The sequence below is a fragment of the Thunnus albacares genome, chromosome 7, assembly GCF_914725855.1.
Source record: "Thunnus albacares chromosome 7, fThuAlb1.1, whole genome shotgun sequence".
Classification (NCBI taxonomy): Eukaryota; Metazoa; Chordata; class Actinopteri; order Scombriformes; family Scombridae; genus Thunnus; species Thunnus albacares.
This window is the reverse complement of record NC_058112.1, coordinates 20992355-21005537: the sequence shown is the minus strand read 5'-3', so window position 1 is coordinate 21005537 and position 13183 is coordinate 20992355. Positions and strand designations below refer to the sequence as shown.

Below are 13183 nucleotides of genomic sequence, written 5' to 3'. Positions count from 1 at the left end.
TTATTATTTTGACACATGCCTGCAGGCTACTTGAAACTGTACACATACTGTACACGTTATGATAGGAGTATTTCAGATTATTTGTGATTATTATTTATTACAGTATTTGTTCTGCAGAGTGATAAGCAAACAAGACATCAATTATTCTGTTAATACCGTATTGCTCGGAGCATGAAATGTGGCTACATCTAGTAAAACTGCACAAAAAGGGTTTTGTAAAATCAGAGTGAACAAAAGCAAATACGGACATTATTAAATTCACAATATTTGTATAAAAGATAACTTACATAACTTAGAAAAAAAAGGAAATGTTCTATTAAAAACTCAAACATGCAAAGAACCATTAGAGAGCTGCGACTACATCTGGAGAGCGATAATTACACTGAGAAGAAGAAGGAATAAGACTGAGAAGTGTTTGGTTCTGTCCACCAGTGTTTCAGGAAGTGTTTTCTTGTTAACAGTGCTATAACACAAATCTGTAACAAATATACAAATAACAGGACAGCTTCAATATATTGTATATGATGCCCACACGTTAAAGAACATTCTTGGAGATCTGTTCATTCATAGAATGGTCAAACTCCTACAACACACTCACACACACACACACACACATACATACATACATGACAACTCATACACACTCACACACACACATGACAAATGAAATCCGTAGTCTGAACACACAAATGCGGGAATGTCAGTCCTCTGAGCTCTGTGGAAATCACGAGTGTACATGGTAAATAGTGATACACTGTAAAAGTCTGTCAGAAATATATCTGGCTCTGCCAAAAATGAAACTGCAGATGACAACTTTGCCACAACTGGTTTTCATCCATTCAGTACAGAAAGATAATCAATAAATATACAAAATATGTACATAAAAAAAAAAAAACATCTGCAGCTTACAATGCATTTGTCTGTTATGAGTAAGTTTAGGCACAAAGTTAGAAGTCCGTGTGGGAAGAGAAGAGATGATTGTTCAACTGCATCACACTTTACAAACAGAGAGGTCAGACTCTCTCCGCTCTGGTCCGAATTCAGAAGAAACGCTGGACTTCCTGAACAGCTGGATGCTCCTATAGGATGCTCTTCGCTCAACATCTGGACATCAAAGACAAAGAAATGTCAGAGATCATGACAAAAATAACACTTTTTGAATAAGAAGATGTGTTATTATTAATTCATTTCTGGAGACTTCATTCCAAATATGAAGAAGCATAATAAAAGTTTACCAGTCAATATATATGATTTGGAAGCATTAATATTTTGTCAACAGATTTTTTAACAATACTTTTAAACTCTCCTGTTTGCTGAAAATCATTTACTATCTCATTTTGGACACATAAAATTCCTCATTGATATCAAACTATAGAGTTTAATGGGAGTTGTTAAATACTTGGACTTGTAGTTATTATCAGATGCTCAGAGATGGCCCATGGGGTTCGCTGGGTCTGTCAGACCGGGATGGAAAGCTAGATGCATGGACTGTGGATCCGTCATGACAGCAGACGCCTTCTCTTCCTCTCTCCGCCGCAGACACGCTGCCTTCGGGTTCAGGTTCCTCTCTGTGGGATTTAACAAACAATGGGTTAGCGTCTGACTAAATAAAGAAACTGAAACGTGGATATAAGTCATTTCCATCCCTGCTTTGTACTGGAGCCTCACTTATTGTATTTCTACAATAATTGTTGGAAAATACCACATGAATTCTGCTTTGGCTGTTGACTTTTACATTACAGTTTAGATCCTCTTATTAAACTATATTACAAATTATTGTCATGGTGAATTAAGTGCACAACAGTGTCTTTTTTTTGATGCATCAACAAGTCGCAAAACTCAGAACTCTAAATGCATTTTTATAATAGCAACGTATTAAATGACTGCATGTAAATAATGTGACACAAAGTGATAGAAAACACAGAGAATTATCATCTTGCTCAAAAGTTCCTCTTTCAGTCTTTCAGCTCATTGCTTCGGTTTGGTTTGGATTCACTTTCACTACTCTCGTCAGTTTCCAGCTGCAGCAGGTCAACGTTTTATACAAAATAATTCCACTGTACTGTACATACCTGCCCTGCACAACACAGCACAGAGTCAAAGTAAGAGACTAGCTGGTGAACACAGTACAGGAAACTAAGACTGGGCTAGAAGGAGCCTACATGTTGGACCTACATTCATCAGATGGACACAAGCATGACTCCAAATGAACGATAATGTTGCTCAGTGTCTACTTATTGTGTTAATAGACATCTGTGAGCTAAAATCTTGGTGATAATATTGGTGATAGTATGTTACGGCTTGTTGTGCTGCACCCAAGTGCAAAAAAAGCAATTAATGTAAGTTTAACCTCTGCAAAATAAATAAATAAATAAAAGGAAAAAATAAAAACATAGATAAATAAATATGATGTTAATATTTCTCTCTGGACCAGGTCGGCCAAACTTAAGTTTGTATTCTGTAACTAAATATTCTAGCTCTTAACCACTAGTTGAAGGTCTCTATCTTATTGTCACAGTCTATAATTCATTTTCACTCCTTCTTTTTCTTATTTGACCTGCAGCATCTCCTGCACAGCTCAGCCTGCAGCACTGACCTCTGACTTGTTGCTCCAGGCTGAGGATCACCGCCACGGCCTGGTGCAGCACCAACAGCTTGGTCTGCGGCTTCTCGCTCTTCAGGTGCAGCTGACACATGTGACCCAGCTCCTTAAAGGCCTCGTTGATGTCCCGCACGCGCAGACGTTCCCGGGCGTTGTTGGCCATCCTCCTGTCACGCTCACGTTCGGCCTTCTGCTCCGGGCTCAGGTCCTCATCCTCGTGGATACTTCAATATCAACAAAGTATGAGAAAACATTGGTGAGGATGCTCATAAATGTTTTGTCTGAATTTATTAAAATTCCAGATTTGTTTTTAAAAATTGATTTTAAAGCTCATCCATGTCAAAGCTTCAGTGGATCACACACACATATAAGAGGACTGTGTTGAGTTATACTGTGGATTTCTATGCCCTCTGCTGGCCACTGAGCTGATATCATGTTACTGTGTCTCCTGAGGTCATCTGATACACTCTCATTAGTTCTGTGAAAAGGGTTTAAATGGTACATTTACAGCAGGCTCATGTACTCAGTCACGCATTTATAAGTTGATCAGTAACCCCTTAGAGCTTATGTTTTTACTGTAAGAGCTAACTTTCAAAATATATATCCATTTGTAGTAGTGAGTGGTGCAAAGAAACTAAGTACATTTGGTAAGTACTGCACTTAACCAAATGTACTTAACTGTAGTAGAATTTTGATGCACTTGAATACTGTACTTACTTGAGTATTTACGTTTTGTGCTACTTCATATTTTCACTTCACTACATTTCAGGATGAAATATTGCAATGTCTCCGACACCATAAAAAGTAAATAAAATTAGCTCCACCCAACCAACTACAACACTAAAACACTACTTACAGTTTAATGCATCCATAATAATAATGAATAATAATGATATAAAATACTATAATATTCTCAGAGGCCATTTCTCTGCATAACCCACTTTTACTTTTGATAGTTTAAGTACATTTTTCTACTTCTACACGTCTACTTAGTAAGAGGTAAGATTTTGAATGCAGGACTTTTACTTGTAATGGAGTTTTTTTCATATTGTAATTGTGCATAATGTTATATTTTTGCACAGAACAAGGACCATGGATTTTGTACCCCATCACTTACATTAGAAGCATATTTTTCATTGGGGATCTTTAATGGCCAGTCTTGACCAGAGGAATGATTACAGCAACCAAAACTTGCTTCAAAGTTCATACTGTACGAGCCCCCGACTATTATTCTAACACAGACAACTCTTCATAGTCAAGAAAGAAAGAAGTTTGTGTTACATTTTAACAATTGTTTTCCTTTCTATCATTGTCTCATCGAGTTTTAATTAAAAAAATATGTTAAAAAAACGTTCACAAGAAAAATCATTGCTGCAGGTCATCCATATATGTCAGCAACAGTATCACTCAACTAGACATTACGAAAACATGCACTCGGATATCATGATGAGGTTTGGCCTGAAGTGACCTCTGAGACTAAAGACACCAGACATACAGGCTCATCTGTGAGGTTCACTGGAGATGTAGATCAAGATGCACTATATACACTGTATATTCATAAACCAGGTTTATAAACCTGAAAAACCATCTATATCTTTGTTGATTAATTATCATTTTTTTGTCACAAATAATAGAAGTGCAGGAAATTTTGCTTCTGAGGATTTGAGGACAGTGGTAAATGTTTAGTAATACAAAATTAACTTTGGTAGGATACAAATGAGCTTCTTGTGTTTTAGGATTTTTTTTTTTTGATAAACCCACTACCAGTAAGTACACCTTTCCACCATTTATGTGTTTACCATGTACTGTATGTCTGAGCAGCTGTTCTTATTCCTCTTTCTTTCCTCATTTAATTCACTGCAACTTAATGCAACATGAAGAAGAAAAATGAGACAGCTAAATAGGCTTGCCTGGACACAGCTGTCCTTCACAGCAGGAGGTTTGACAGTATTTTAAATGAGTAAAACTGAATCACAAGACGGCTCTACTACTTGCTTTTGAGTGAGGGGCTTATATTTCGAAATCTACTGATAATCGCATTTGATATTTAAGTGCATGATTCTGTAAAAACTACCTATAAATGTTACTTCGGTAATGTTTTTTGTAGATTATTTATCATGCACACCACAAAAGTTTCAGCACAAAGGCCTGATTCTGCTTATTCAGCACAATGCGTCTCATATAGTTTTTCTTTGACAGTCACACTCAGCAGCTGGTTTTACACACCAAAATATTTTTTTCCTGAAAAAGTGAATTTTTTTCAGATGAAAATATGAAAGCAGTGAGTGTGTTTACCTGTTCCTGGAGCTGTTTTCTCCTTGTGTTTTGTGTTCGCTCTCCTCATCTGATCTCTGGCTGTCAGAGCTGTGGCTGTGATTGGTGTGCATCATCTCTTCTCTCTCCCCCACGCTTTCCATCTTCAGCTCCAGATTACCCTGAACTCCCAAACCTCCTGTTGGGGGGGCACAAATAACACAACATTTTAAAGCTGCAACAGTTATGAATTGTGACACCTCTTGATCGTTCATAGCTATAAATTAAATTCAGATTAAGTCGGCAAAATATACAAAATCAGTGATGGACTTGCCTCTGCCTCCTGCCTGGATTGGCTGAAGCGTGGCCCTCTGTCTGACCGGGTACGGGTGGCCATTTTGTGTGCGGCTCTGGAAGGCTGGGTGGTTGTTGTTCATAGTGACAGCTTCAACCTTTATGACACACAAAGAAGAGGATGAGATAAGGGCAATATCCATGCATTCATACCTCTACAGTTCAGCCTTCAGCATATAAGAAATCTTTAAGTTAAATGATGCTGCGGCTTCGTAAATCTTCTAAGACGGCGAGCCCGGCTTACTCATATACAGTATACAACTCTTAGATCAACGAATAACAAATAAATCACATAACCAACATCTGCCCTCTGGTTTCCGACGTCACCCTGGGTAGATCGCTCGCTCTACAGAATTAATTTAATCTCAGACCATCTTAATCCTTCCCTTAAAACTACTATATACTCCCTAAACATACCCCTAATTCTCTTCAGGAATGATTCACTTCTAACCGACACATCATTTGGAAAAATAAAAGTGATAGAATTTAATACCCCCCACCCCTCCTCCCCCCAAAGGATTAGACTAAAAACCCGTTTCCCCTGCATATACTTCCACTCCAGCTGGGCTAAAATCCCCTGGTCTGCTGAAAGGGAAACATGCAGGAATGGGAGTGCACGATGCAGGCGTCCCCCATCACCCCACGGTGGAATTAGAGTCTGCACATACTGTACGCTTTCCATACAAGGCCGACACGTCACCACTCTCTCCCATTGTGCTCAGTTTCCTATTTCAAGGACAACAACCTTTACATGAGGAAAACATGCAGACATAGCGAGTGGAAAATTCCTGAAACTGAATACCAGCAGACACACACACACATACAACATGGTATTTCCACACACACTGCCCTGTCCTGTCCTTCCTATCCTTAAATACTTCAAAGTAATAGTTGTTAACCATGGCTGGAGTGTGACAGGTGAGTGGTAGAGTGCTGGCGGAGCCTGGGTGGCCGTGGTGGGTCTGGTTCAGCAGGCCGTGGATGTCAGAGGGCAGGCAGGCTGTGGGGCCGACAGCGTGGTTCCTTAAGACATGGATCACATCGTCCAATCTGTCCAGACGGTCCTCCACCTGAGACTGAAAACACCAAGAGACAAAAAGTTAGAATTGTTAGGTTTCTATTGGACTTCAGGATAATCCTGAGACAGTTTTCAGCATTCATTAAGATGAATATGATCTTATGTTTTACAAATCATAGACTTCATTCTTTTAAAAAACAAAACAAAACTGTAGTTGTTTGAGCTTAGTTTTGTAAAAACAGTCTAAGTTCAATCTATGGTCACATTTTTTCTCAAATTCATAAAATAATAGACATTTTGGGAAATGCACTAATTTGTTTTGCTGCTGAGAGTTAGATGAGAATCTCGATACCACACATGTACATTAACTATAACATTACAGCCACCAGCTGGTTAGCTTAGCTTAGCATAAAGACTGGAAGTAGCTAGCCTGGCTCTATTTTTTGGCCTGGCACAGGAACTTCCAGTGGAAACTCCAGGAAGTCCCTGCACCCGTCCAGAAATTGTGCTGCACATAAAACCCTGTAAAATCACAACTTGTAATGTTTACATTTTGTTTATGTTTTTTTTGTACAGATTAAACAATCAGGGTATAACGTGTTAATTAGTGAGATTTAGAGGTGCTGGTTGGCAGATTGTGATTTCCTTTTAACAGGCTAGCTGTTTTCTTGTGTTTCTCATCTTTATGCTGAGCTAAATGGTGATTTGTGGTGTGCTAGCGGTAGCGTCATATTGACAGTACAGATATGAGAGAGGTGTAAATATTTAAATATATTCTACATGTCTTTATAACCCTTACATTGTCTATCATGAGTTTAATCTATCATCTCTTTGTATGTCCATCCATCCATCTGTTATCTCTAAATAACATAATAAATAAAATAAACTTCAGGGAGGTCTTTACCAGTGATATGAGGGAAGACTCATAATGTGGTGAGACTGGTGCCTGTACTGAACTCCGGGGCCACATGTTAGTACCTAGGAATAAGACAGCAACAGAAATAGACCATGAAGGGATTGACATACACAAAAAAAAAAAATCTTTTCACTCAGAGCAGCACCTATAGGTCCTCGTGTTACTCCAGTTTACCTGTGGGTTCAGCGGCATTCGGCAGTGGGGACGGAGACCTGACCGGTGTGGACGAGCTGGAGGGGAAGCTGCTGCTGGTGTGATCGGGGGAATAAATCTAGCAGCAGACATGGAGAGAGAGAGAGAGAGAAGGGGGAGGAGTGGGACTAAGGCATGGATCATTTTAAAGGCACAACTTGTCATTTCTGTGTAGGGTTTTACAGCTGCTGCCACAGCCTTTGGAACGGGCTTGTAATCTGAACTAAACACATCAATTCTGGTCATTTTACTAGTCAGCAGCCAATAAAAAGTCCAGAAGCGTGAGAGTAGCCCTTTGTTAATATGCACTAGCCTGTTACTGGCAGGGAAGAACAACTATTTCCCTTTTGCAATATACCTCTGGGGCTCTCAGGGCTTGGTTTTATGCCCTGGTTTGACTTTTCGAACATAACAGAGCATAGATGTGCTGGTCTAATGGGAGTGAGGTTGTGCATACTTACAGAGGCTAGAGCCTTTCCCAGGGTATCACCTGTCTGTGAACCTCCTGACACATTTCTCTGGCTCCCTGAGACTGAGAAAAAAAAAACATTTCAATAAAATATAACAGTAAAGAGCAGAAAAATAAAATTCAGCTCAAATAAACAGTGAAGAATATTTATCCATTTCCTCACCTGTGGAGTTCTCTGACGTGTTGATCGACGGAGTGTGTGATGCTGTGTTGTTGCGGTGAAAAGTGGACATAGGTGGGAGACCTCGGTTCATATCTGCAGCCATCACTGAATGTGGGGAGTAGTCCTGAGCAGTAAACAAACATACAGTTAAATCCACAGGGGTTTGAAAAAAAAAAAAAAAGTGCTACGTTGTCAACTTCTAAGGTCCTGGTGGTAAATCTCACCAGGTGACTGTGTGGTGGCTGCAGGCTGCTGTAGCTCCCCGGCTGTGTTTGGTGGGTTGTGGCTGCTCCCAGTGCACCTTCATAGCCCTGCTGGTTCAGCCCATTTACAGCATTCCAGATGTCGGGTGAATTGCTCGTTCCCTCTAAAATGGATAACAGTATGTTATAGTCTGCACTGGAACAGCATCTCAAGCAGTCAGTCCAGCCATTAAGCTCTATAGCAGCCTCTATGGAAACAATTTCACTGGTTGAACTAAAGCTCATATTTATCACTTTACAAACACTATTTTTTCCTCATCTTCATTTTGAGAGCTACATTAGCTTCATAATCACCTGAACAAGCTGGACAATGTTGCTGAAACACTGTGGTATTGTTTCTTAATATAAATGATGTGGAAATGTTTATCTGAGCTCAGAGAATCGTTGGACGTGCCCAGTTTTTAAATATGAGACATGAACTCTAATTTTAATATAAGATTACTTCTACTTTTTTATGCTGTTGTTTGATTGGTTATTTTACCCCCATGACTGAAATATCTCAACAACTATTTAATAGATTAGTACAAAATTTATTACAAAAGTACATTTCCAAAACTATGACTTTAGTGACTTTTCATCTAGCGCCATCTTCAGGTTGCATTTTTAATTTGTCCAATACTTCAGTTTATGGCTAAATACTAATCTACTACTAATCACATTCCCATCAGCCTCATGTGTACTTTGTGCTAAGTGCTAATTAGCAAATACTAACATGATAACCTAGTTTACAAGGTAAGCATTATGCCTGCTTAAAGGACCAGTGTGTAGGATTTAGTGGCATCTAGCAGTGAGGTTGCAGATACACCTCACCTCCCCTTTCCCAGCATGTAGGAGAATCTACGGTGGCCGCGAAACTCACAAAAAACGTGAAAGGCCCTCTCTAGAGCCAGTGTTTGGTTTGTCCATTCTGGGCTACTGTAGATACATGGCGGTACAACATGGCGGGCTCCGTATGTAAATATAAAGGGCTCACTCTAAGGTAACAAAAACACAACGGTTCTTATTTTCAGGGGATTATACACTAATGAAAATATACTTGCGAATATTATATTCCATTTCTGCCAAGTCTGTTCCACTAAATGCCACTAAATCTTACACACTGGTCCTTTAACATTAGCATGTTAGCATTGTTACTATGAATGTGTTAGCATGCTAACATTAGCATTTGGCTCAAAGCACCCACAAGTGTGACAGTTTTTAATGGGGAATAAAGTTCTTTTTGTTGTTCTTTTAATTATTACTATTTTTTTATTGGTGTTCAAATGGTGTGGTGTTTATTTCTTATGTCCTGTAATCAGAATTGTTTGATTAAGTTGGGAGAATTGTAATTTACATGATTTTATGGATGAATAAATTGAACCCTGGACCTTGAGCATACACTAAGAAAAGGCCAACAGAGAGAGACATGAGTTCAGAACATTTCGTTATTGTTCATTTAGAAATCTAAGCTGGCAAAGCTTCAAAGGTTATTGGTGTGCTCACAGGGTGAGGTTGTTTGATTAAACTTGAACTTGATAACTGTTGTGATATACCATAAAACTCATAGTAGTAAATGTCCTTGGGGCAACACCCTACTAAGGGGTTTGCAGACAAAATGTTCTTATCAAAGTGACTGTCTGCATGGTCATAGATAATCATGTTCATTTTGGATGGTTTGAGCTTACCAAAGAATGTGCTTGCAAACACATTGCTGGGGGGCTTGTTGGATGGGTGTGAGGATGTGTTCTGGTTGATGTCGTCATTACTGGGAGACTGCCCATAAACCTGTTGGAAAATAAGGTTCAACTATAAAATAATGTACATCAAACAATGACTTTCCTTCCCCTACGTATCACTCAAACCGATCTTACTGACACAAACGCGTGAATACTGTGAGCGCGAGCTGCTGAAGCAACAGCATTATGAAAACAAAGCAGAGCGCTGATGCACACTTAGAGCTATTGCGATAATCCATAAGCTGCAGATCCATGCACCTCCTCATCCGGATTTAGGAACCATTCACCATGAGAAATCCCTGCCCTAATCATGATCAGGTTCTGCTGGCTTCAGAAGACTGGGATACAATTCCCTCTCAAATAAAATTGAATAACAGGCCTCCTCATGCTTTGTCCTCAGAAAGAAACCACAGAACTGAGTCTCAACCTAATAGGTCAGATTTGGTATGAGAGATGATTTATTGTAAATAGTAAACAAATCTAAGAATTAAACTAAAGGTACCTTCCCCTAATGTGCTCTTTTTCTTATGATTGTAAAGCGCAGTCCTACAAAGTGCACATATGCACACAAAACACACCAACACATGCTCACTCACTCAAACACACCAAGAGGTCTGGGCTGCACCTGCACCTCCCTCGATTGCTTTGATGTGCCCCAGGAAATGAAAATAAACCTCCCTGCGCAGCATCAATGGGGTGTCAGTTACCCGGACGACAAGTTCTGTAAAGCAGGCTATTAAAGACTCTCTTGAGTATGCTCATGCAAGCACACTCACATAAGCACACATACACACAAAGACATACACACTTAAGCACACACACACACACACACACACACACAGCCGTGACCCTGGCTGGCATGAGTCCCATGGTGATTGTGGGCTAGGCCAAACAGAGGAGCCCCTGCCGACACTGGGCCCGTCTGAGCCGCCATGGGCAGCATATGGCGGAGGATAAAGCCAATTGTCCTCCTTACCATCAGCATAGCAGGCGACCCGTTAATAATGGTCACACCCCCGCCCCAGCACGCCCTCTCTGGCCCCCGCTGGAGAGGGGCCGTCACCATGGCATCCTCTTTTAGCATAGCATTGATTTAGGAACCATCAATCATGGCATCACAAATGATAAGAAACTTTTTTTCAGCAAATAAAAGACTACAAATAAGAGAGAATTTGAATGCTATTTAAAAATAAAAACTACCATATACTTGAAAGAATCATTTATGGGTGAGTATCCTTTTTTTGTGAATCTATCAGACACATTTCCAAAGTTATTTTAATCTCAAAAACATATAAACTTGCACACAAAGGACAAACAGGTAAGCTATTTTCCTCCACTGTAAAAACATACAGCTTTATCATGCTAGATCAGTGAAATATCAACTTGCTATTCAGGGCCTATGCTGTGCTCCACCATGGCCAACTCCAGCCACATGCAACCAATTTTCTGCCTCTGTGATCCACGATGTCTGGATATGGTTAGTCTCACAGAGATCAAAGCTGCCTTTGATAATGGCTGCAGTGGTGGAGGGACTGCTCCAACATAGCGGGGTTAAATCAAATAGAAATAGCAGCAATCTGCTTCATGTCAAGATGTTTTCTGCTGCTAGGCTTGACTACATGGTGCTCAGCCAACAGGAAGCACAAGTCTCCCCGGTGCATTTTAAACAACATAAAAACCACAAGTGAGGCGTTATAGTGTTAACTAACTGGATGCTAACATTATTGCGGGTGTCATGCATGGTGAGTTGTAATTTGGGTTGACACAATGTTGACTTCATGTGTGAAATCCCATGAAAAATTGCAGTTGAGATGCAGCAGTTGATGGGGATCCCTTTAACAAACAAACAAGTGACGAATGGGCAGATTACAGAAGCATTTTTCACATATCAGCATCAGTTCTTGTATAAACCAAAAGTTAAGAGATAGAAACATGTACACAGCTCATTAAAGCATTGACAGTGACACATTCGGTACAAACTAAAGACATGACACCTTCAAAACTCTCTTATCCTCTGCCTCTCATTCACACACACACACACACACACACACACACACACACACACACACACACATAACATAACACACATAAAAATAAATATTCTTTTTCAGAGTAAAAAATATTTCCCACCACCTCTAAAAGTGTCCCACTACAGGGAAATCCAAATAAGACAATGTTAAATGATAATACTCCTAACTTTAACACAGGTTGCACATGTAAATGCATTTACCTACTAGTGAAAATGTTTGGATCACATATCTGTCAGAGAACACATTGTTCAACCACTGTGAACACATAAAGCTGGAAACTCTTGATGAATTACATAAGTCAACAAGCAAACAGAACATCTGAGCAGCAGCAGCAGCAAACACGCTGTGACAGTGTCATATCTCCTCTGGAAAATGAAATAAGACAAACATAAGACATATACTCACTGGTTTCATGTTGTAGCAATACATCAATGAGTTGTTGCCTGTTCCAGAGACAGGATGAGCGCAGTACATAACTCTGTCTGGTTCAGTGCAAGACTCCAGGCTCACAATACAGCCCACACACAGCTCGTCAGTCCGTCTCTCTACTCATGTGTATATAGTCCACATGCACTCCTTCCCCTAACCTACCCCTGCTGGTCATGCAGCTACCCGCAGACAACTTATGCAAATAAGGGCTGGACCATTCCAGACGGCAGGGAGGGGTGGCCAAGGGTTGATGCTATTACTGTAGTTCATGCCTGGTCCAGGATATTATGAGCATCCTTTTTTTTTTTATTAGAGAGAATTCTATTAAGAAAATGAACACAGTTTGGTTGTAGTGTTTAGTGTTTCCTGTGTGTTGACTGTTAAGGAGCCTGCTTTTGCAAAAATGTCATCATGAAAATAACTGACACTCGTACTAATCAGGGAATTCCCCTCTCGCACATCTCCAAACGCTCTCACCTTGACCACACCAGAGCAAAGAGAGCCACTATCAGTGTGGGCTGTATATTTTTATTGCTCAGGTATCAGGTATCTATTCCTGTATCATCAGTGTAAAATCATAGACAAGCAAGCCCAGAAAGCCCTCCTGAGGACCAGAGAGGAGTAGTGACGGCATAAAGATTATCTCTTGTTAGACAGGTAGAGGTTTCCAGTAAACAGAGCATACCACACCCCTGTCTGACCCACATTTACAAATAGAACCAAGTCTTACTTTGTAGGCACGTGTGGCATGGAAAGCTACTCCAGCGGCTGGGTTAAAG

General features: G+C 40.0%; 1 protein-coding gene across 1 annotated transcript; it reads right to left on the bottom strand.

Annotated features, from left to right (window-relative positions):
- Window positions 1–342: 342 nt before the first annotated feature.
- On the bottom strand, window positions 343–12583 carry LOC122985485 (transcription factor 12-like). The gene is made up of 13 exons (XM_044356188.1): window positions 12381–12583; window positions 9895–9994; window positions 8192–8334; window positions 7968–8091; window positions 7797–7867; window positions 7318–7414; window positions 7132–7205; window positions 6109–6285; window positions 5190–5307; window positions 4898–5054; window positions 2597–2826; window positions 1400–1568; window positions 343–1104 (listed from the first exon to the last, which is right to left on the bottom strand). Exons 1-12 carry the CDS (start codon window positions 12447–12449, stop codon window positions 1426–1428), a joined length of 1503 nt encoding a protein of 500 aa, XP_044212123.1. The 5' UTR covers window positions 12450–12583; the 3' UTR covers window positions 343–1104; window positions 1400–1425.
- Between the last annotated feature and the right edge of the window lie 600 nt (window positions 12584–13183).